The sequence below is a fragment of the Sminthopsis crassicaudata genome, chromosome 2, assembly GCF_048593235.1.
Source record: "Sminthopsis crassicaudata isolate SCR6 chromosome 2, ASM4859323v1, whole genome shotgun sequence".
NCBI classification, from domain to species: Eukaryota; Metazoa; Chordata; class Mammalia; order Dasyuromorphia; family Dasyuridae; genus Sminthopsis; species Sminthopsis crassicaudata.
The window spans coordinates 454768447-454793430 of NC_133618.1; the positions used below are offsets into that span (position 1 = coordinate 454768447).

Consider the following 24984-nt stretch of genomic DNA (forward strand, 5'->3'; position numbering starts at 1 on the left):
GTAGTACACTTATTCTACTTTTGGAGAGCTCTGAGTATTAGGAAGTTTTTCCTTACATCAAGCCAAATTCTGCCTTCCTGCAACTCACAGCTCTTACGTTATGCCTTCTGGGCTTAGGCAGAGCAAGTCTAATTTTTTTTTTACTTTTTTGAGGTAACCTATTTATTTCTGAATAACTATTTGATAGAAAGCTATGTTGAACACCAACAGATTTAACCCTATTATGTATACACTTCTTTCCATTTGCATTTACACTTCTTACTTGTTGTGAAAATAGTCTGAATGAGTTTGCTCCTCAGGGCTCCCTTCAAGGCCTGGATCTTGGCAGTATAATGTGTGGATGGGCTCAGCTCTGTGAGGGTATAGGTATCTGTGTCAGGTCCCAAGATGACTTCCTAAAGGTTAAAGGGAAGACAGTTAACAACATTAGCCTTTTTTTCTTTTCTTTTTTGTTTTACAAAGCAGAGATCCCAAATGAATAGCATTGATTATTAACTTGTGTTCTTAGCATTTTATTATTGATAGTATTTTCTATCTTTTTGCTTTCAGTTTAAGTTCTTGAATCTGTAATTTTGTTTTTTTTTTTTTTTTTGAAAGCATATATGGACAGATACATGAGTGCACAGGAATACGTATAAATAAATATATGTGTACATGCATGTAGGTGTGTGTATTTAGCTAAATCTGTTGTTTTCATTCATCACTCTTAAAGAATAATGACATCACAAGGGTAATAATGACTTGTATGTAGATAGGATTTAAGTGACTTAGAGTTGAGCAAAGCCATTCACCTTAAATTTCATTTAAGGAATCTCTCCAGAGGAAACTTCATCCATCAAGGCATATTTCACCAACTCACATATTCAATCACTTGCCACAACTTCTTGCACTGGTCTTTTGTCCCCAATTCACACAGTTAAGGACCATCTTTTAGGCTCTTATCACCTCTTGCCTGGACTAAATGCAGTATGATTGTCCCATTGCCATTATCCCTCTTTTTTGTTCCATCTTTCACACAATCTCCCCAGCTATCTTTTACTGAAATATCTCTAGTGACTTCAAAAATAACCTTGGAGACCCAAGATGTGGAATGTAGTGGAAAGAGCATTAGATTTAGAGTCAAGAGATTTGGCAACTAGCTGCATATTATTCACATTTCTACCACAGAAAGAGGTTTTGAAAGATGAAATGAATTAACATGTGATTAACATGTATAAGATGCTTTGAAAAATGGAAAGAGCTATGCAAATATAAGGTGCTTTTTTGTATTAATAAATAATCTTTAACAACATATCTATTAAGCACTGTTTGTGTTCAATCTACTATTTGTCTCTATGTCTGTCTGTCTGTCTATCTACCTACCAATTTGCAAAATATGAGAAGACAACATCTCAGAGGTGAAATCCCAAATCAAATACAGCTTACTTTTTAGTGATGCTATAATTATTCCCTTATGAGACTGTTTTCTGACAGATGGCTATCTAGAAAAACACTCCTAGCTGGCTAGATACTTCAGGAATGTTGCAGTTGATAATGTACTAGAAGGAAAGTGAGTAGTTTTTAGCCCATTTCATTCATATTATTTTAATTTTTTCTGTGATAATTAGCCATATCCAAACAAATGCCAGTGAATGCATGACTATATTGTCTTAGGTTCTAATGAATAACTTAATATAGCTCTAAAGAAACCTTCAATATGTAAATTATCAGCTTGATCTTTTCCTTTTTATCTTTCCTACCTCCCCAACTAAAAAGAAAAAAAAAAAACAAAAACAAATCTCAAAGTATTTTCTTATTAATACTGTGAAACCTCTCTTAAAAAAAACACCCTATAGTTTTCATTTATTATTCATCTACCATTTATTAAGCACCAAGTTTGTGCTGGGTGTTGGGAAGATTAAAAATAAATAGGGAAGACAAGGTCTCTACTATCGTGTATCTTAGTTTAGTACAGTGATGAAACAAATACAGATAGATAACTATAATATGAAATATATGAAACATGCATTTATAGTGCATGTCATACATCATAGCATCCTCTTTTTCAGTCATTAAAAATCATATTCATTGACCTTTTCAGTTATACAGAAATGAAACTAACCCTATAGTTCTCCTTTGTGTATTATTTTTTAAAATAGGATTTGCAATATTGTATGTATCTGTGATAGATTAGGAATGAATAGTAAGTGTTCCTGGCCATTTAATATCCATGAACTTCCTGAGTCCTTCATGTCTGTTACCTTGGAACTATATGAACAAACTGCTATCATGTCTTACCGTATTCATTACATTGTAACCAGATAATTACTTATCAGTTGCTCATAGCTGCTTTAGGAAAAGCTCCTCTAAGCAATTTAGGGGCAGGTTATTATTAGAATAATGGCCAAATGAAAAAAAAAATCACTGAATTAATGACTATCATCCTTTTCACATGGCTTGCAAACTTTTTACATATAGTATCATCATTTGATCCTTAACACAAGTCTATAAAATAGGCATTATTCTTATCATTTCCATTTTATGGATAAAGAAACTGAGGATGAGAGAGTTACCTAAGAAGTGTCTGAAACAGAATTTAAATCCATTTTTTTTCACTCCAAGTACAATATTCACTATATCAGCTACTTGTTTATTTCTCTTTCACATATGAGAAAATCTGAATGCCAAATAATATTACTGACAAGTTATTCAGCAAATTCAAACAAAATTGTACCTTGATTGTTCCATCTACAGATTCATAGATGAGGAGATAACCAGTTACAGGAGCACGAGGGGCCCTCCATTTTAACAGTGCCGTTTCAGATTGAACCTCAGTTGCCACCAAATCTCTTGGAGAATCCAGGTCTAGAAAAGTCAAGATACTTAATAACAAAGGAAGTAAAATGATGTCTTAGAATGTTCTTGGGTTGGGAACCTGGAGATTTTCATTGTCAGTTTTACTTCCTTACTAATTCACTGTATTACCTTACTCAAACTCTTTCTCTATGTGGACTTCAGTTTGTCCCCCTTGTAAGATGATGGAATTTAAAAACATGATCTTGAATATCCCCTTACATGGTCATACATTCTTTTTTTTTTAAATGAAACTTTTTATTTTCAAAATATATGCACAGATAATTTGACAACATTGACCCTCACATAGCCTTTTGTTTCATAGTTTCTTGTCCTTCTCCCCCCTTCCCCTAGATGGCAAGAAACTCAATATATGTTAAACATGAAGAAACAAATTTCTTTTTCTTTCTTCTTCTTTTCCTTCAAGGAGTTCACATTTTTTTTTAATAGTTTTTATTTACCAGATATTTGCATGGGTAATTTTACAACATTGACAATTGCCAAACCATTTGTTCCAATTTTTCCCCTCCTTCCCCCCCCCCCAGTTGGCAGGTCAACCAATACATGTTAAATATGTTAGAGTATAAATTAAATACAATATATGTATGGTCATGCATTCTATGACAAATATAAAATTTGCTTGTGATAGTTCCTGAAGGGAGCCAATAGCAAGGAATATGGCAAAATACTGGGTATATTAGGAGGGCATTTAAATCTTGCCAATGATCCATGATTAAGGTTATGACTTATTCAGATGCTAGAGATTCAAGGTGAATAGGGAATTTTTGCTTAGGAGAATTCTCAAAAATGGCTTCATAGGTAAATTGAATGAGCTATCTGAGTAGTTTATATTTCTATACTTATTCACAGACTCTTGAATTCTTCCTGAATTATACAGTTTCTCTATTGGGCAAGATAAAGGCTGTCCTAAGTCCAGGGAAAAAAAGATAAAATAAAATACATTGACTGTGACTAGAAATAATTCTGTAGAATTTTTACAGAATTTCTAAACTTAATCTTAAAGTGAGGCTTTGTCTATCTACTGTAAAATGTTAGGATACTTGACAGCCAGAAGTGACCTTGGAAATTATCTGATCATCTGGTTTTTCTGACCCTTAAACTTTACTAAGGTAAGAACTTAATAGGGAGAAATAAATGATATGAAATCCATCCAATCAGATGGGGCTAGTGTCACACGTCTCATCTTTATGGCTTTGATTAGTATCTAATATTGAAAAGAAGAATTTACAGTAAGGGAACTCACATGATTTAAACCCCCTCTTCCACAATCTTGGATCATGAGAACTGGAAGGAATCTTAGATATTATCTTGTGTAAATCTCTTGACTTTGCAAATATAAAACCTGAATAGAATCTCAGAGAAGGAATAAATGTGTTCAAGGACTTAGAGAGTTTGTGGTAGAGCCAGGATTAAACTTATCTGAGTTCCATAAACTCACTTAACAACCAGAGGTTCTATTCTCTTCAGACAGTCTATGAAACTTTGAAATAATTGGTCTTGGAGAGAGAGATCTTAGGAGAAGTGTGCTGATGGAGGCATGAATTAAAATTTCACGGAGTTTCACAAGCTTCACTACACTTATTACTGGTGTGACCATAGATATCTAACAACATCTGAATCTTAGTTTTCCTTATCTGTAAAATGGAGACTTGGTCTTTGGTAAAAAGAGTAAGTGGAAACTGGTGATGGCACTTACCTCTGGGATATCATTGGTCACCTGGTCACCATTTTTATTAAAGTCCACAAAAAGATTGAACTCTCTAAAAGTCTAATGGGCAACCTGGGAAAATTTGTTTGTAAAAATCTGTTTGTAAAAATCCCTTAAAATGTTTTCTTGCATATAATGTGTAAGTCTTTAAAATGCTGGTTGTAGGGTCAAAGTGGGCTGCTTTTCTGCTTAAATAGCTTTCTATTTATAAAGTTTTCCTAGTCCATTGAGACAACAAGGTTATTTCTCAGTTAAAAGATGAATAGCCTCATAGTGTATTTTTAAAAGTCTTTATAGAATAGGCATTGATGGTTTCTCTTGTTGCTGGTGTGTGCAGTTTAACATTGGATGTAAGGAAGGACTGGCCTCTAGGCAAAGCTGTTGACATTAATTAGTACCTGTTGTGAAACGAGTGGTGATTATGGAACTTTTCTGGGGCCCCTTTTCTGCAAAGATCCTTAGTGTGTACTCTGTTGCAGGCTCAAGGTCATTCAAAGCATATTCCACTGTGTTCCCAGATACCGTTTGAGTCACTTCTGGCACTAAACATCAAAGACATGAATAAGGACAGTTAAAGTGCAGTTTCAGACATTAACCATATTGAAAAGCAGAAAACTCAGCTCCTTCAGAGATGAAAACCTTTAGTGACCCTCTGGGGAAATTCAATTTGATTTCTGAAGGGGCTTATATGCCTATATCTCTCTCAAGTCTGATACAAAGGGTTTATCATAATGAAATTGGATTTTTCTGGGCATGAAATCAGAAGGTGAATTTGGGGACAGATGATGCTTTCCACATGTTACAGACCTGAGTAGCTGTTTAATCAGGCTAACTTAAAAAAATAAAAGAGAAAGAAAGAACCTTCCAAAACCTTCCAAAAAGATTTCCTGGTTGGTAGGTCCACTACACTGTCTTCTTGCACTATTTCCTGCCTTCTTCCATGAGCCAGTTCCCTCACCTTCCTCAATTACAAACCCTTTCAAATAGTTTACCACTATTAAGTCAATGCAATAAGTGGAAGGACCAAAAATGCCTCCTGGAGAAGATGCATTCAGAGTCATTTTCCTTCATCTTTTCTGCCCAAGATACAGTCCCATGAAAACCAAACCATAATGATATAGACATTAGAGATAATATCTTTGTTCCTTGCCCCTCTAATTTTCTTTAGGTTCATCATGATTTATTTTTGGCCTTCATTCTAGGAATCAATGTTGATTTTCTTAGTTTGGATTTCTGGGAATATAAATAAATATCCTAGAGATTTAGAAAAATCTCTCTCTTTCTGCTTGCCCAGATCATTCTTTTTAGTCAAGAGGAAGAATAATAATAAAAATTATTGCAAAATCAAAACTTGCTGCTGTTGTTTTCTTTTGGGGAATCCATGTGCAGCTGCAGTATATTTTGATCTCAAATCAGCTTGAATCTGTGGGCAACCTTCTTGTCTTCCATACTTCCTCTGCTGGAGATGATTGATATCCAGAAAGTTGTTTTCTTCCAAGCAACCCCTTCATTTTGATGAAGTGAATGGAAATCTCTAGCTTATTTCTTAATTTTCCAACTTTTCCAATTTCACTTTTTTACCTAGATGGAATGCTAATGCTTCTAATTGAATTCACTTGATGAAACCACAATATTTTCCTGCTTTGCTTAAGAACAAGCAGAGGGATATGGGCAAACTATTATATTTTGATGGCCTTAGCTTGGTTACTGAAAAAAAAATAGACCTGGAAGCAAAATTACTGACCTATTAAATTGAATTTTCTGAATTCCTGTTCTTTCCTAAATATGTCAGTGAAAAGAAGAAATTTCTGGTGGGATAGGAGAACTAAGTTTTAAGTGCCATGGAAAGAAGGCAGAGAAACTTTGATATATGACAATACCTTTGTCCCCAGTGTAGGAGATGACATAACTATCCACGGTAGCTATGGCTGGCTGCCACATGGCCAAGGCTTCAGAGTCAGTGATATTAGCTGCCATCAAACCTGATGGGCCATCCAGAGCTGAAGAGAAAGAGACAGTTATGTCAGTGACAACAAATAAAGATTTATGGCCTTTATTTCCTTGTTTTCCAAATAAAAGGCTGAACTTCTCTATTGCTCTTTCTGGCTCTAATATTCTCTGCCCTAAGGTTCCTTCCAATCCTAATATTCCAAGTTCTCACATTTTAATAGAAATATTTGTATTGCACTTTAAGGTTTACTAAACATTTAATATTTACCATCAACTTTTGCTCCATACAACATGAGGCAGGTGCTATTATTACCTTGATTTGAAATAAGAGGGAACTGTCAAAATTCAATAGTAGTCAATAAACATGTAGTAAGTACCTGCTGTATCTCAGGTAAATCTTCAAAATGAAGAGGGTTACAAATACTTTTTATTTGTATAGTCCCTACCAATACAGAAAATGAAACTGAAAAGGTCAGGGAGAGAAACAAGTGAGAGGCCTTTAGAAATTAAGTGACCTACCCAGGGTGTACTAAGTGTCTGAGGTAGAATTTGAATTTGTATCTCCTTGACTCCAAATATGGTATTCTATCCATGATTTCTGAAGACAGTTAGGGAGGCCTGGCGTTAGGAAGACCTGAGTTCAAATGTAGCCTCAGATGTGCTTAGTAGCCATGTGACCTTGGGCAAAATACTTTTTCTCTCTGTTTCAGTTTTCTCAACTCTCAAATGGGAATGATAATAGCACCTACCTTATAGGGTTGTTGTAGGGACTAAATGAAATAATATTTCAAAAGTCCTTAGCCAAAGTACTTGCTACTTAATAAAGGCATACTCTCTTCTATTCCTTCTAGCTGCCTTCTAGATTCTCCTATGCCAGCTATGGTCCTAAAAACACCCTTATATTTTTTTGTTCCTTTTCATGAGCTTGCTATTTTGTGGAATACTAATGTTGCAATGAAATTTTGATCATCTTCTAGAGTATGTTGTATATAGTAGGTACCTAATATCACTTGTTAAAATTTAAGGGCAGTCAAGAGTTAGGGAATGAAAGATGTATTGGTTTGCAAATATCCTCTGAGAGGACATTGATATAAGAGGATATTATCAAAAAAACTTAGTTTGATGAAATGGTACCTGTTGTGAGAGTTCCTGTCACAGGCTCACTTTCCTCAAAGCCCTTGATTGAAATGATACTGACAAGATATTCCACTCCAGGCATCAATCTCACCAGCCCCGTCTCAGTCTTGCTTCCATCCACTGTTACCACTGAAGGTGTTCCTGGACATAGCAAAAGAAACAGGCATCAGGTGAGGTCTGGGTGAAGCTGGAATCTCTGACCACCTTTTAAAGTAATTATCCATACACATACATCTGAATATATGAACACATGCACACACACAGATATGAAATGGGACTATACATTTTTTAAAAAGAAGTGATTTCCTTAAGATATCATTTGCTCCCAGTTTCCCAGATAAGTATTAGTTTCTTAAAGTGTTTTTCCCCCTCCATTGGGACAAATGCCAAAAAATCTTAGGTTGAAGAGAAAAAATAATTACAACAAACTTAAAATGTCAAGTCTTCTTTCAGAGATAGGTTGGTATGTGGCACAGTTTATTTTTTTTTCTAAGAATGTTTTCCAAAATATCTCTGTTATATATTCTATCCACCAAACATGTTATAAGGTCCTTAAGCAAATGAAATAACATAAAGAACTTGTAGATTTTCAAATGCTATGTAAACTATTATTAGCTATTATTAACACAGGAATTGTAATTCTGTTGCTATTATTAGACATTTTACAGGAGAAGAGAATACTTGTATTTGGCATCTTGGTCTAATCAACAATACTGAGAATTTTGCAGCATCCTATTTCCATGGGCCTTTTTTGTATATATGGATATAATATTAGCAAGTGGAGGAGGGTCCATGATAAGGTCTGCAGATGTTTTTGCCAGGAACAAAGGCATTTTGGGGTATAGGGCCCTATGGGGTTACTCTGTAAAAAAAAAAAAAGTAGGATTATTCTTTCATGGATGGTCCTGTGAGGTCATAGATACCTAGTTCTTAATGCACTAAGTATATATCTTAATGGACTAAGAGTATACCTAAGATGTTAGTATATTTCTATTTTTAGGGAAGGCATGAAGGAGTCTGTCTATTGATAGAAACACAGTTTTCTCAGATTAGGGGCCTTTAGAGAGAAGAGTGCTATAATTAATACCAAAATCTTTGTCTTACTAGTTTTAAACTCCTAAAATAGGTTGTCATGTGTGGAAGTCTACAATATCTTAATTTAAACCTGTATGATATGTGAAGTTTGTTGAATGAGTTTTAATTTTTTTAAATTTTAAATTAAATTACTTTTAAAGGAACCATCATCAACCCTTGCCTTCCTTAGTCTCTTCTCCTGACTCAGGGCTGCCCAGACTCCATACAGGAGGAAAAATGGGAAGAAGGAAATTTCTGCTCATACCACTTTTATGAGTTGGGATTCACTAACTGTGGTAGTTACTAAAATCTTGGCATTTGCCTAAGATCTTCTGAGACTTACTATCTGCCACAAATACTGAACATATGCTAATGTACCTTGGACCTTGCTATTTGCCCTATACCTGGACTCTTAATTTTGTTGTCTCCCCCAATTAGAGTATAAACTCCTTGAAAGCAAGGATTGTCTTGCTTTTTTTTTTCTTCTACTTGCATCCCTAGTGCTTAGCATAGTGCTTGGCACATAGTAAGTTTCAATAAGTGCTCTTCATTCATTCTTCTATGCTGACATTCTAAGATTCTAGAGTTTACCAAAATAATTTTATATATTCTTTCAGAGTTAGTCTCAAAAAAAGAAGGACTTTTCTTCTCTTTGCTACAGATGAAGGATGAAAGATCCAAAACAATTAGTTCCTTTTACTGATTCACCCCAAATTTCCAAAGTTCTCAATTCTTCTTTGCCTCAGACTCTCACCTCCTGAAACAGGGACATAAGTGATCCGGAAACTCTCCACTTGTGAAGTAGGTGCTGTCCAGCTAACGGTGGCAGAGTTTTCAGTGATATCGGAGAAGGTGATTTCTTTTGGTGATCCCATGGCTACAAAAAAGCACAATAGCAAATGAAAAAAAATCTGAAACTTTGCTTGATTATCAGTCAGTTATTTTTCCTATGAAGGCAGTCTTTCTTAGCTTTTTGTTCTGAGAAAGTGAAACAGATTTTTGTCCATGTTGAGTCCTGCAGATGCAAAATTCTTTGATCTGAAAATATAATTAGTATTTTATCAAAATCATAATTCCTTAGTTACTTAGTTACAACATGTTTGCTTTTTACTCAGTAAGAATGAATTCCACCATTATGTCATACATCCAAAGAAAGGAGGAAGATTTCAGAATTTATGGGAACATCTGGAAATCCAGAAGGTAATATGAACACACTCAGAACTTGAGCTGGAAAAAGAAGGGCACAATCTTAGAAGGAGGAGTTTGTGATGAAGTGGGGACAAACACAAGTTTCCCTAACTTCATAATTCTTGAGAATAACTTCTATGCCCATCCAAGTACAGGCAGTTCAGAAGATGAGAGAAAGGAAAGAGAGAGTTCATAAGATGAGAATCACTTCTGTACCCCATCCAGTACAGCTAGTTCAGAAGATGAAAGGGGGGAAGGGGAGCGAGAGAGAGAAAGAGAGAGAGAGAGAGAGAGAGAGAGAGAGAGAGAGAGAGAGAGAGAGAGAGAGAGAGAGAGAGAGAGAGATGAGGTAAAACAAAAGAAGAAAGGAATAAAGATATAGAAGAGGGAAAATGGAAATTATACCTTAGACTGTTTCTGAAATTACTTCACCTTCTCTTCTTGCCAATACATGCACATACACATACTCTAGCTACGAAACCTATTCACATTTATGGGTTCCACAGAGACAAATCAAATTGCTCTTTCTAAATTCAAGGTTCTGCTTTTCTTTGGAAAAAAAATCTCAGTAAGGCCTTTCTCTCTTTGAAAACAAACAACTGAGATAAAAATAACAATCAAAAATAAACTTGAAAATGTCCCGTTTATAAATCAGGGTCAAAATCATGGTTTGGTCTTTGATCTAGCATCTTTTTTTTTATGGGAGTTGGGGTTGGGAAGCAAGAATTGGGAATGGGACTCTTTAAAAGGTTTTGGAAGCCTCAGTCTTGGGAGAAAGGATGTCTTTCACATCATTAGAAAACCTTACAGCACTATGTAAACATGATTTTTTCCTTTGCAAAGTCCATTCCATACTTAATCACATCACATCATGTAAGTATTAGTAATATTCCCATTTTACATAAGAGGAAATGAAGTTCAGATGAGCTTGAGGGATATGCCTACAATAACCCATCCAATAAATGTAAGAGTCAGGATTTGAATTCATGTTTTTTAATGAATTCATGTTTTCTAACTCAGAATCCAGTACCTGTCCTAATTCCCATGCTGTCTTCCCCCCCCCCCCCCTTCACCAGCAGTTCTGCATTTCATTCATTCTTATAAACATATGGTCACCATACAGGACATAACTTTTTTGTAGTGAACTCTTGAGATATTTTTGGAAATTCCTATCAGAATATAAAATCTTTGACCTGCTATTTAAATTGTTTCTATCTCTAATACAGTAACTTGCCCATAGTAGATTCTTTATTATTTGTGGAAAAAATCCAACAGAAGAGATAATATATTTAGAAAGAAAATGGATTATCAACTGGTTCAGCTTGCTCATTTTATAGATGAAGAAACTGAGGCCCAGATGGGTTAAAACATTTGTCCAAGGCCACACAAGTAGGGAACAACAGCTTGTTAATTTCATAATGAATCAAGACTAAACTTTTCAGGTAAAGTTGTAATCCTCAAAGGAGGTCCCTCTGAAAAATTTCCCTTTGTCTTTGTTCTGTGATTCATAGATTAAAACATCCTTTCTTTGGGATCTCTTATAAATTGTTTATTTAGGTTGGGCTTTTAAAAGTAGTCCATTTTAGCAAGAGATGAGAAAAAAATCAGTCATAATAAATGTCATTATTCTAAATCTTTTTGAGGTTAAAAGAAAAAAAAAAAGCCACAACTCTTAGCTATTTACCATAAATATCTTGTGAGTTAGTCAAGGTGTGCAGTGAATCACTCTGTATTTTGTTATAAATCTTTTCCCTTTCAAAAGAATTGGTGGGGTAAGATTTTAAAATGGCTGGATTGAAAGGCAAAGGGCTAAATTTGAACCCTGAGCAATTATTTCATCTCTCTAAGCCTCTGTTCCTTCATTTATAAAAATGAGAGGGTTAGACTTACTTAAATTTTAAAGTTACTTCTGCTTGCAAATCATACGAGCCTTTGTTTATTTACTATAGTCATAGACTGGGGGGAAAATTGTACATATAAGTTCAGTTAAGAAGTGATGCATGCCCAGGGTACCTTTACTTCATTATCTGAGTATTCACTTAGAAACAAAACAAAACAAAATGACTGCTACCACAAAATTAAAAACTCATAATATGAAACTGTTTATCTTTCTTCCCTTTTAAAACTTTAAAAAAAATGTGCTTTGTCATCCAACTTTCTTTTACAACTTGTAACCCTCTAAAAGGGTATTTGTATACCATTAGTAGGTTCTGGATAATATTGTTCCCATTTCACAGAAGAGGAAACTGAGGCCCATAGAGTGTGAATGAGCAAATCACCTAGCTTCTAGATGCTTGCCTCAATTTCTTCAACTATTAAATGAAAATAATTATTGTACTTACCTTGCAGGATTAATGTGAGGACTTAGCATACCTAATATATGTAAATTCCATAAAAATGCTCATTCCCTTCTCCTCTCTCCTTCTAACCTCCCTCCCCCTTCATTTATACAAATAATAATCTTTGGAATACACAGAGCAACTTTTCCATTAACCCACTCCCATGTGATTTAAATGTATAGGAAAAGAAGTAACCACTTCTCCATCCCTCTGCCACCACTTTGAAGTGAAAATTACTTAAAAATTAAAATGTGTGACGCTTATTGCAAATAATGAACCATAAGACACAACATAATTCCCTCCTCTCTTTCTATATTAGTGGTAATACCTGTGGTTGCAATGGCATTGATTGGCTGGGATCGCTGTCCACTGATTAATCCATAGAGTTCAATATCATATGCTGTGCCCTCTTTGAGACCTGTTATGTCCCTGGTACGCTCATGGGCCGGTATGATTATTTCCAGTGGATCAGCCTGCTTTTTAGTATCCCTGATTTTAAGAACAAAACTGTTGAAGACCCCTTCATCTGCTGTCCAAGATAGACGGAAACCGTCTGGGGTGGCATCTGAAACCAGAAGATTGTCAACTTCTGGTTCTGCTTCTAGAGAGGGAAAAAGAGTAGAAGAGGGAGGAGAGAGAGTCATTTTAATGACAAACTGTGCTCTTCTGTTCAGTGGGGATGTCAATATTCAGTGATGCCCCAGATCAGAGATGTGAAAATCTCCTAGTTACCAAAAAAGAAAAAAAAAGTCTTCAGACAGAAAAAAAAGTTCCAATAAAGCTAGAATTAGTACAAATTACTTTATGCATTTGTGACTTTTTCTATAATTGATGACATTAAACCACATCTGACACACCATTTCTCTCTTCCATGAATATTAAACATGTTAAAAACAAGTAACTTATTTCTGCATATTCTTTATTTTCCAGAGGCTCTATGTCCATCATTTGTTAAACTTTTCTGATAAAATACAAATAAACCCATGCTAATGAGCTGTGTAGTGCTATCCATGATCATTTTACTTATTATTATTTTTTTTTTGCTAGAGCAAACTAGTTTTTAGAAATCCTTTTTCTTTTCACTTTGTTCTAGAGAGTATTTGAAAATCAAGACTATCTCTAAAGATGGACAGTCCTTTAGGAGGCAATGCTGAGTTTTTTTTCCTGGTATTTGTAAGGCACTGTTATCTTTGGACCTAAAACGTTAGGACCAAAGGGCCCATACCTTGACTTCCCTAAAAGGCACAGATTTCCTCCTTGGAAAAGAAGATTTGAACTGTGATAATGATTAATTCTATATTTCTCAGGCAAGACCTCTGAATCATCACAAAATTATGGATTTAGTCTGTGTTTAAGAATATCTCCAGTGTGTCAGCTTCTCCCAATAAAATAATTTTGTATTTCAATGTCCAGTGATTATTATATTTGAAAATGTAACATTTAAGACTTTATAGATGGCAGATATTATTGACAAGCTTTAGAAATATACCCATCAGATATATTTCTTTTGAGAAGGCTGAAATGCATCTGGGGATCAGAAAGGATGATGATGAAATAAATAGAATGTGAAATAGACTCTAGGCTGAGAACCTCTAAGGCATTTTGGAGGCAACATGGTGACATTTCGACCTTCTCACATCAGGAATAGAAGATGGGACAGAAGATAACAGAGAATACAAAAGATGTATAAATGAACTGGTCCCATCTATGAAATGTATAGCTGTGATAAGGACAGGAATGCAGAAGCCATGGTGATTTGGCATATGGGCTGCATGAAATGTCTCCCAAGTGAAAACATGGGGATGGAAGAGAAGACTGAGCAGAGCAAGAGAATGGCTCACTTGAATGGAAATACCTGTAAAAACCACAGCACTCAAGGGCTTTGTTTGGTGCCCTTGGGCCAAGCCGAAAAGCATAACCTCATAACCAATGCCAGTTATGAGGCCTTTAAGCTCCAGTTTCCTCTGGGTTCCTGAAAGTGTGAACTCCTGGGGGTCCAGCAGCTTGCCAGAATCCACCACGATTACTAGAAAGCTGTCAAAGGCATTCTCCAATGCCATCCATGAAACTGTGAACCCATGGGGATTAATGTCGGAAATGGTTAAGCTTTCCAGTAGGGGCAAGGCCTCTGAAAGAAGGGAGGGTTGAAAACAGTACAGATTAGTGTCATAGACTCCACCAAAATAGCCTTAAATCTTCACAAAGGACAATACATGGCAAATCTTAAAAGGTTACCAGATGTCAAGCATTGACACAATAATTTTTTTTCTTGTAGATTATGTAAATATCATTTTAGCATTATTATGAAAATACTTCTGAATTCATGGACCCCCTAAAAAGATCTTGGAACTGCTGCCCTAGGACATTCTTGGTCATGCTTAATATGGAGCATTCTGAATTCACAGTTGTATAAAAACATTCAAAAAATAATTCTTAATGCTTAAGATTTAATTCCTAAAGGCTTTGACTTAAAGAAAAAGAGTTAAAATACTCTTTCACTTTATAAAGAAGTGTATCCTCATCCTACTCCCCACTTATTTTCTGGAATTAGATCTCCCAAGGTTTTTTTTTTTTTTTTTTAATACTGGTTGTTTATTTTGAAATATTTTGCATAAAGAGATTTTTAAAAAATGTAATGTTTCTGATAAAGGCTAAGAAGAAACTTAAGATATTAAAAAAAACTTTTCCCTTCATTAATGGAACATTACTTCCTATGGAATCATCTTTGCCCCTTCATTATCATATAATTCTTCCCTGATAAGCGTGATGGTGATTTTTCTCTGTGTGTCCTGTATGTACAAACTAGAATTTTTCTGCCTTTTTTTTTTCTTTTTTCTTTTTTTTGGTTATTCTCCCTGGGAGGTTTGCATGAAGCAACATGTAATGGTAAAGTCTCTTTGATAGAACCTTTGTTCATTAATAATCATCCTTTACCCACAACCCCCAGGAATTTTATTTATTACTCATCATATGTATATATATATATATATATATATATAATATATATCATATATATATATATATGTGTGTGTGTGTGTGTGTGTGTATGTATGTGTGTGTATATATATATATATATATATATATATATATATATATATATATATATATAAATATCTTTGGAATTCTAAGTTTAGATTTATCTGAGCAATGAATAAACATACATATATATATATCTGATTATGCTTTTAGAAACTTGTTCTTTTCAATTGTAGGAAAATCATTATGAAATATTTCCATTGAGCAGAACTTGCCTGGGAGGTCCTTTAAATTTAAATAATGAATCTAAATTTTCCTCAGGCAATAAAAAACTTTACGGAACTTCCACAGATACATTAATTTAAAACAGGCACTGGGAGGGAATTTGGTTCAGTATGTGTGAATCATATAATGACTTTCTTCCCCCTCTCTTCCTTTCCCCTCCACCCCATATTAGTGTATGTGAGATTTCTTTTGCCTCTTAGGTATGTTTACTCTAAAGTTGAATATCATCTCATTCCAAAAATGATGAACTAACATGTTTCCTTTTTAAAAAAAAATCAGAAAGATAATTCCTAGGAAGTGAATAAGGACATCATAAATAAGGTCTAGGTTGACTTATCTATTCTCTAATTCTGATCCTAAATGATCTCTTCTAGATGTCAACTTTAGAGAGAGTGTTTTTCTATTGTTAAGAAAAGGGCAAACCAACATCTTTCAGGACTAATTTAGTCTGAACCTACCCTATGCAGAGACATAAATTTTAGGATTTATTATTTTTCATAAATATTTAAATATATTTATATTGACTGTATCATCCTGTTACCACAAATCCTCTACAAATCAGACTGGGGAAATTTAGTATCCTAATGAAATTCCCTAAGAGGTATTTTTCCACAGTTGATTTTGAAAAAAGAAATTTCTTCTTCTTCTTAATCACCAAGAAGAGATTCAGACTAAACAAGTTTAAATAGGTTCTAGATGTTGTATGTACAGTGAATCATGTTGAATTCTGCCTGGAATGAAAATAATAACACTATTTTCTATCAGCTAGAATTACAAATGAAAATTCTATGATGTTAAAGACTTTGAAACTAGTAACTGTCATGACAAAGGCATTTAGTTATTTGGTGTGGTCATCGGTCTATATTGTTCCCTAATGTTAATGTCATAGTCAGTATTATCTCTCAATATGTGATGTAAGCATACTGCATGTCAGCAGACACTGTCATAGTCAGTACTATCTCTCAATATGTGGTATAATGTGATGTAAGCATACTGCATGTCACCAGAGACTATATGCTGCTGAAGTTCATACAGAAAGTGAGAATTGCTAACATTGACGACAAACTTTGCAAAGGGGCCAGCATTTGTGGTCCATGTCAGGAATAATATGGGTAAGAATTAGTTGGCCCACCTGTACCTCTTGATTCTGAAGGAAAAGGAACAGTCAGAAAGAGAATATTATTTTGGGAAGGGACAGAAGAATGGTCGATATATTGTCATAACATTGAAAAAACATAATTTCCTTTCCAGTCTGTGTCATTATAGAAGGCATGTCTAGATTATATCTATACCTACAGAGCAGAAGTATATTGTTTATGAAATGCTGAATGATTTCCAACTACTAACAGATTTTTACATTGGTGCCCAGAATATAATTTGCCTGCCTTGTGTAGAAAAAATACAAGTTCTAATTCACCAAACACGATGAAAATGGATTAGATACATATATATATTTATGAATAAATATATGTTTGTGTATATGTATATATACACAAATAAACTTAAATTTGTATTTCATAGTTTTTGTCATTCAGTTCACAATTTCAGTTGCATTGTGATTCCCATCTGGGATTTTCTTGCTAAAGATTCTGGAGGGGGAGGTTTGCCATTTTCTTCTCCAGCTTATTTTATAGATGAGGAACTGAGGCAAATAGGGTTAAGTGACTTGCTAGGGCCATATAGCTAGGAAGTGTCTAAGGCCATATCTGAACTTAGGAAGATCAGTCTTCCTGACTCTAAGCCTAGCACTCTATTTACTGTGCTACGTAGTTGCTCCTATTGCAAACTATTCCTTTTATACTATACTTTTATAATGAATACTATTTAAGTGCTACTCTGATGCCTTATAGTAGCATAGATGTGATCCTGGGTTCTTCAAGGATAGGCCAGCTTCTACAAAGTTTGAAAGACTTTACATAGAGATTGTATAGCTCTAGATTGTACTACTGCCCAAGTTGGGAGATGCTCATCATGAGGTTAGTAACAGGATAATGTAATTTTGGCCTCTACAACCTTTAATGTCCCTGCATTAAGATCTGTTATTGATGGAGAGACTACCCTAACTGAAAAAAATTCTAGAGCTCTGGTCATAAAATAAAGGATCTGTTATTTTATGCCTTTCAAGTCTTTTGTTTTTGATAAGCTCTTAAAGATCATGTCCACATTACACATAATCTTTTTCACATTCAGCAATAACTAAAGAAAATTGCATTTTCTTTTAGTGCCTAGCATATACATATATGTTCACACATACAATTATTTGTTGAATAATTTAATTTTTTATGTTATAGACAAAACACCTCTCTCAAGACATCTCTTAAGAAAAACTACATAAACTAATATTAGGACAACCTTGATTAAAAGAAAAAAAAATCTAATGTCATATAGTATGTATTAGAGCTAGAAGGAACCTTAAAGATTGAATAGTTCAACTCTCTCATCTTATAGATTAAAAAAAATCAAGGTCCCAGGAAAAGATAAGTGACTTTTTTAAGATCACCAAGGCATTTATGTCAGATTTGAATTTTGCTTCTCTGTCTATAAATTCACTGTTTTTCTATTAAACCACACCCATTGAGGGTAAGATGAAAACAAAAATCATAAGATATAAATGTGTCATCTGTAATGCCTTTGTATAGCTATGGGCAAAAATGACCTTTAAATTTAAGCCCTGAACTTACAAACTACATTGCTGTCTGATTCCTTGGAACAATTGGATCTATGGATGACTCATTTCCCTGTTGTGAGTTTTTCCTTCCTTCATCAGCACATAGTATGCAAGCTTTTTGAATATCCTATTATATCATGGGGGAATTAACAAGTTATTTCCCATTTGAGACTATGTAGGCCCTCGCCTCCTGGATGTTCATTTATATAACTATTTGGAAAATGCCAACACTGAATGAATTCCATTTAGATTGTGCTCTGGAGAGAAACAATGAGTAAAATGGCACTAGATGATTGAAGTGATAGAAGAGGTAGTGTTGGTCAGGGCATTGGGGAGGAAATAAAAGTTTTAGGTTCATATAGTGAAATTATTCTTCCAAGTGTCTGGCAAAAGACTATTTTAATTTCAGACAGTGGGAATAAGTGAGGACTTTTATTTTTCCCAGCACAAAGTTATCAAGTTTTACAAGACCATTTATCTTTTGGGAAAATAAAAGATCTGGTCATCAAAGAATATGATTCTTCAAATACCTAAAACAACCACAAACAATTACATGAGGTTCCCCAAAGTTCATCTTCAGAACTCAATATTGTCAAAGTTTCTAGAAATAATCATTGAGGAATTACTACCATATTACATCCCAAATAAGATACTTTAAAATCATATCTCTATTTTAAATAGTCTTTCTTTGAATTTCCCTGGGGTACACCTCAATTAAGAATTTATACTGGAACCTCCTCAAGGTTGTCAAATGCAGGCTGATAGTGCCAACATTATCAAAATGTAGGCCAGTCTTTTGTCTCTGCCTCCAAGGTATCTTATATGTACTAATATTGGTGGAATAGAGTTGGAAAGTGCTTAGAGGTGCAAGGATTTGTCAAAGAGATTCAAGGGGGAAGAGAAGCCAGTTTCCATGCAAGAAAAGAATCATCTTCCATATACTGTATACTTCTACACACTCAGTTCCCCCCAAAACATTCCTTTGCATGCTTCTTACAATCCAGGAAAGACTGATATAATAGAATGGATTGGGTATGGGAGGATGCTACATGCATCATTATATTCTTCAAGATGAAGACTGGAATAAGAAAGAATCTGAGACTTAAGAAAGTTACCAATGGATACAAGGCCGTGCTTGCTAGAAAAGGAACAGACTCTCTAGCTAAAACATACTCCTAATTGAATATTAAATATACAAAAGGCCAGGCAAAGAGAAGTCTTGGTCACAGCATTAGCCTAACTGGCTCAGTCCATGCAGTTGGTGGTTTTGTTGTGTATGTTTTCTTAGCATGCCATGTGAAATCCCAGTCTGTGATCCAAAGGCCTAGTAGAGAAATGACATTATCCCAGCTGAGAAATCAGAATGACATGCATTGCATCTTCTTTGTGTATGAGATTTGCAACATATTACCATGATTAGAAAGACCACAGGCAGATGAAGATGTACTGGAAGGATTATGAAGAATATTCAAAATCAGATGCAAGGATGTTTGAGAAATTTAACTGGGGCAAGTCAGGTTAATTGCTCCCAAATGCAAAGAGCCTCTCCAGATGTGTGCACAGTTAGGAAACAGAGGTTGCCAGTGGATTTTCTTAATTCCTAGTCACTTAAAGCCTTTCTTGGGATTTTTGCTTATTTGCCTTCAAAGTACCCTTTGATAAGTCGGACAGACCTTCATATTCTTTTTTTTTTTTTCTCTACTTTTCTTAAACAGAATAGGGCAAGTGGGTCATGGATTATTTTTGGGGAACTGTATCCAAGAGAAGGTCAACAGATAGCAAAGAAAAAACAAGAGAGAATCCAGTAAAGTGAAATACCTGTGGTTGCCTGGGCCATCAGGGTCTGACCATTCTGCCCGTCAATCAGCCCATGAAGTTGGACAGTGTAATTAGTGGAAGCTCTAAGGTCCGTGATTACAGAGCTTCTCAAGGCCCCAGGCACTGTGTAGACCACAGAATCCAGAGGGAGGTCAGAATTCCTAACTTCTAAAATAAAATTATCAAAGACAGCCTCCTGAGCCTTCCACGAGAGGGATACACTGCCCGAGGTAATGTCTGAGACAGTGAGATGGCTAAGAAGAGGTTCGGCTACTATAGAGAAGGAGAAAAAAATGGAAAAATATGTGAATTAAAGCACCACCATGAGATCTAAGTTCCAAACACAAGGACTAAATCCATAAAACTGCATTTTTTTTTCCCTCAGAAGGAAAAAATCAACCTTTGTTGAAAAATTTTAGGATTGAATAACAAATATGAATTATAGATAATTCTCTTGTTTTTATGAGTTTTAAATGGTATTTTTCTCTCAGAATAAAATGCCATTAACCATTTATTGGGAGTAGAGGATTACCCATAGAACATTGTAACTTTCTGTCCTTTCTCACTGTCTCCAAGAATGCTGGTAGGAAGGATGTTATCTCAAGATCTCCTGGGCCATTCCATTTGATGAGAAATGTAGCATGCCTTTGAATTCCCAGTAACAAAATGCCAGTGCACCCAGGACTTACTTAAATCAAGTCAGGGCTTTTGAGTTAAAAACATTGGCCCATGTAGTTAATTGAAGTGGCTCAAGGACAAGTGTTAGCATCCATGTTTTATGATTAAGGAAACTGATTCTCACATAAGTTCTGTGATCTGTCAAAGGTCATTGAGCTGTTCATATGGTATTAGAATTAAAATTTAAATACAGGTGTTATGATTCCAAATCCAGCAATCTTTTCATACTACGTGTCTCCATATATGGATGAGAACTTCAGTTTCATTCCAAAGATTAAAATATTAGCTAGCACCCTTTCTATTCATTGAGAAAATTCTACTTTATGACCACCATATACTTAAATATTAATATCCAAACCATGGTAATTTTAATGTTGTACATTTTCCATTATGTCCCATCATGTGGTTTTGCCAGGAGGGACATTCTGCAGAACTTCACTTTACTATTGGTAGGAGAAAAAAAAATGTAATAGTCTTGTGAGGTTCACATCCCAATTCTGATTCATCAGAACCTAATCAGGGTTTAAAACTTAACCACTTACTCTCTGTATTGGGTAGAGGAACTAAATGAGGTAGTTAGAGGGTGGCTAAAGCCCAGTCACATAAGTATAAAATCCTGTAAATTAGAACGGGAAGAGAGAATAGTTAGATGCAGAGGTAGATACATAAAGCTGTTGTAATTGTCACACTTATGACTTTATATGGATACCAGATGCCATCCCAGAGAGGTAGACAATAAAGTCAGCATTGGGGAAGAGCCTGAGATATGAGCAGTTCTTGAAGTGCCAGAGATATTGTATTCCAGAGGCTCCAGCAACCTATTATAAGCAACAATTTTAATGGTAAATGTCTCAAAAGCCCCGTCTGTTGCTGTCCAGTAGTGGTCAAAACTAGTAGGAATAATGCTGGAAACATTTAAAGCCCCAGTTTCCTGTTTCTTTGCTAGAGAGGGAAGGAAAAAGTTTTTTTGGGAAAGCTTTTCAATTAATACTCCATCTTAGAGCCATTTGGGTCGTAATGCCAACCTTGACTAAAAATAGCTGCAATAAGGGAATCTAAATCGTTTATAATCCAGGAAAAACAAGTTATCCCTGAAAATAATGAGAAAGATGGATGAGAAAAAAAGCAGTGTGCATGAAAGATAGGCATAGCAGCATTCCGTGCTTTGTGCAATATTAGGTCTTGGCATATAATAAAATTCAGGGAAATGGAGAATACACTAAGACATCTGAGTAAGAGGGGTTGATTCTCAAGCTTCACATTTTTCAATTTCTCTACTGTCAAATGGATTTCAGCTATCTTTCAAAAGATAATAAATTGCAAGCAAATTACTAAATCTCATTCAAGATACAAAGATTGTTTTGCTTCATTACAAGAATTCCTTTGTTTTGAAAAAGATACCATCTTAGAGATTATGAAACCATTACCTTCCTACAAATATTATCTTTTGATGGTTATGGCTCAAAAGGAATCAATAATTTTATCACGTGTATGTTCTCCTGTTTCCATCAGAGTCATATAGTCAAAGCAAACCAAACTTTTCCCAGCCAGGAAATAAAATTCGGCCTCTTTCTTTTTCTTAAATTTCATTAAAATATCTTTTCTTCTTATCTTTCCTAAGTATTATTAAGAAAGTATCCAGTTGTAAAGTAAGTTAGTTCAAGCCCAATTTAGACCATTCCTTTCCAATGAGTAAATGAGGCAAAGCTCTCTTTTAATAATACTTCTAAGTTTCTTCTGTGAAGAAAAAGGAGAATTTTATAACAGGAGAATGTCTCCTAAGTCATAAAAGCAGTGGGATAAAATTCATAGAGAAATTTCCAATAGTTTTGGTGAGGCACAGATCAAATTGGCTATAGTTTTTTTTTCAGTTACTATAGTTAATTAGGAGAGGAAACATTGAAATTTATTGGAAAAATAAAACAAAAAAAAGTAATGGGTCTATATTAGGAATAATTCCTGAAGTAGTCCTGTATATCTCTCTGCTGTGACATATGACTTCGACTTCAGGAAATAAATAGATTGTAGGTAGGATTTAAAATCTACATCTGGGTAGGGCTGTTTGGTATATATAATGTTTCCTTAATAAGAGCCTTTTTTTTTAAAAAAATTGTTAAATTATTTATTGCTTGGTGTATTTTCTTTCTTTTTTAATTTTATTTAGAATTTTTTTTTACAGTATATATGCATGAGTAATTTTTTTTAATATTATCCCTTGTATTCATCTTTCCAAATTATCCCCCCCCCCTCCACTACCTCCCCCCATGACAGGCAATCCCATACATTTTACATGTGAATAACAGCCTTTTGAGATAGGTATCTGGGAATGGCAAGTTGTGGATCTGAGATAGCATCCATTTAGATGTAATCACCTAGATTGAATGTCAACATGTCATGGTTTCCCAGGTAGGTGTTAGCCAAATGATATAGATTGGAAAAGCTAATCAGGCAATGGTAGGTATGTAGACTTGCTTTCAGAGACTAGTTGCAATAAGCATGATGATCACAGTAAATTGGAAAAATATCACATAAAACCTCATAAATGAGTTTCAACCACTACATTGGTATAAAGAGGATGAAGGGTAAGGCTAGATAGGAATCACTACTTCATTTGATTAGGCCACCCATGGAGACCTGAGTCCCCTGAAATAGGCCTGGCACTATTAGTGAATATTCCAGAGAGAATAGCTAACTGGCATATATAGAAGTATTGATTGTTTGATACTTATAAACTTGTACAGGCTGTCTTGCTAATGCCAATAGAAGTATTTATGCTAATTAATGACATTTTTACTCTGGTACAGACTTGAGTCATATTGTATGGTTTGTTGATTTGATATTCTAGTAAAATATTAATTGCTGTGGATGTGTCCTTGGGGTTATTCAGTTCTCTAGTAAAACTTGGTATATATTAAAGAAACATTTCTTAGATTTAAGAATCATGGCACTCATATACTTGAGGGCTGCTGAGATATTTGGACTTGCAAAAATTAAATGATCTGTGCCTCATCCAAACTCATTGATGGTAATATGATAAGGACTTTTGGATCTTTGGATAGGGAATGCAGATATATGATTAGTCTGTATTTTGAGATGCTTCTATGGCAAGAGGCTGTCAACCTAAATTGGGCTTGGTTCTCAATCATGTTTACTTTTGATTTTGAGCTTAAATATAGAATATATCCAGGAGTCAGAAAGTATCACTTCTCCTTTTTTAGCCTCCTTGCAATTACAACTTTCTCGGGACATATGCAATGAATGCATGGCTCTCCCACTCAGATCTTAGAACATGCCATAAAGCTTTAGCCAAAGCTAAAAGAGAATTGCTTGAATTCATATATACAGTTGGAAGAGGAGAGATGTTTTACTTGACCCTTCCGGCCTAAAAGGAAGAAGTAGAACAATTTATTGAGAAAAAAGGTACCTGTGGAAGCTTCAGCTGAAAGGGAACTTGTTCTGTAGTTCTGAATTACCCCATAGATGGTGATTCTATAAGGAGTGGCAGCTTGGAGGCCTGTGATATCCACAGCTCTCAGACTGCCGGACACTGTGAGATTCTGAACCTCTTCCAACTTGTTAGCCTCCTGCACCTGAATGACAAAGCTGTCATAGGCTTCCTCTGCTGTAGTCCAGTTGAGTCTGAGGGCATCCCAGCTAACATTTGTCACAGTTAACTCTCCCAGTTTAGGGAGCTCCTCTGAAGAAGGACAGAGAATCATTTAGTCAGTCACATAAATGTTATAGAACCACAGAATCTCTAAGCTGGAAGGTACGGGAGAGGTTATAGGTTATCAAGTCAGACTCATATTTAAATAAGAATGCATTTTACAACACTGAATCTCCTCAATGTTCATTTATCTGCTGCATGAAGACCCAATGGAGAGCCTACTATTTTCTGAGGCAACCTTCTTCCATTATTAGGGAGCTCTGATAATTGAGATGCTTTTTTAATTTTTTAATACATCAAGGCAAACACTGTTTCCATGCTACTTTTACTTCACTGTAATAATCCTTCAAGTGTTTAAACAATTAGTTCTCCCCCATATCTTCTCTAGAAACATCTCCATTTCCTTCAACCTGTCCTCAAACGGTATGGTTTCCATGATTTATGAAAAGTCCGACAGTCTGATAGATGGAGGTCCAGTTTTCAGTTATTTATTTATTATTTTTTGCTGATATATTTAAATCTGATAACTTCTCTAACTTATAGCATCATTTTCTATAGGGATTTGAAATTAGATGTACAGTAGCCCTGATTGGGAAAGGGCAGAACAGTGAGTGATTCTAATTTGTGTTCTTATGAGGGACCT

General features: G+C 35.0%; 1 protein-coding gene across 1 annotated transcript in view; it reads right to left on the reverse strand.

The window, feature by feature from the left end:
* Positions 1–24984, reverse strand: part of TNC (tenascin C) — a 110718-nt gene that overhangs the window by 9609 nt on the left and 76125 nt on the right. Inside the window, 10 exon segments of the mRNA XM_074292897.1 lie at positions 263–395; positions 2714–2844; positions 4960–5103; positions 6442–6561; positions 7646–7789; positions 9477–9599; positions 12578–12850; positions 14105–14377; positions 19997–20269; positions 24099–24371. Coding sequence (XP_074148998.1) covers positions 263–395; positions 2714–2844; positions 4960–5103; positions 6442–6561; positions 7646–7789; positions 9477–9599; positions 12578–12850; positions 14105–14377; positions 19997–20269; positions 24099–24371 — 1887 coding nt within the window.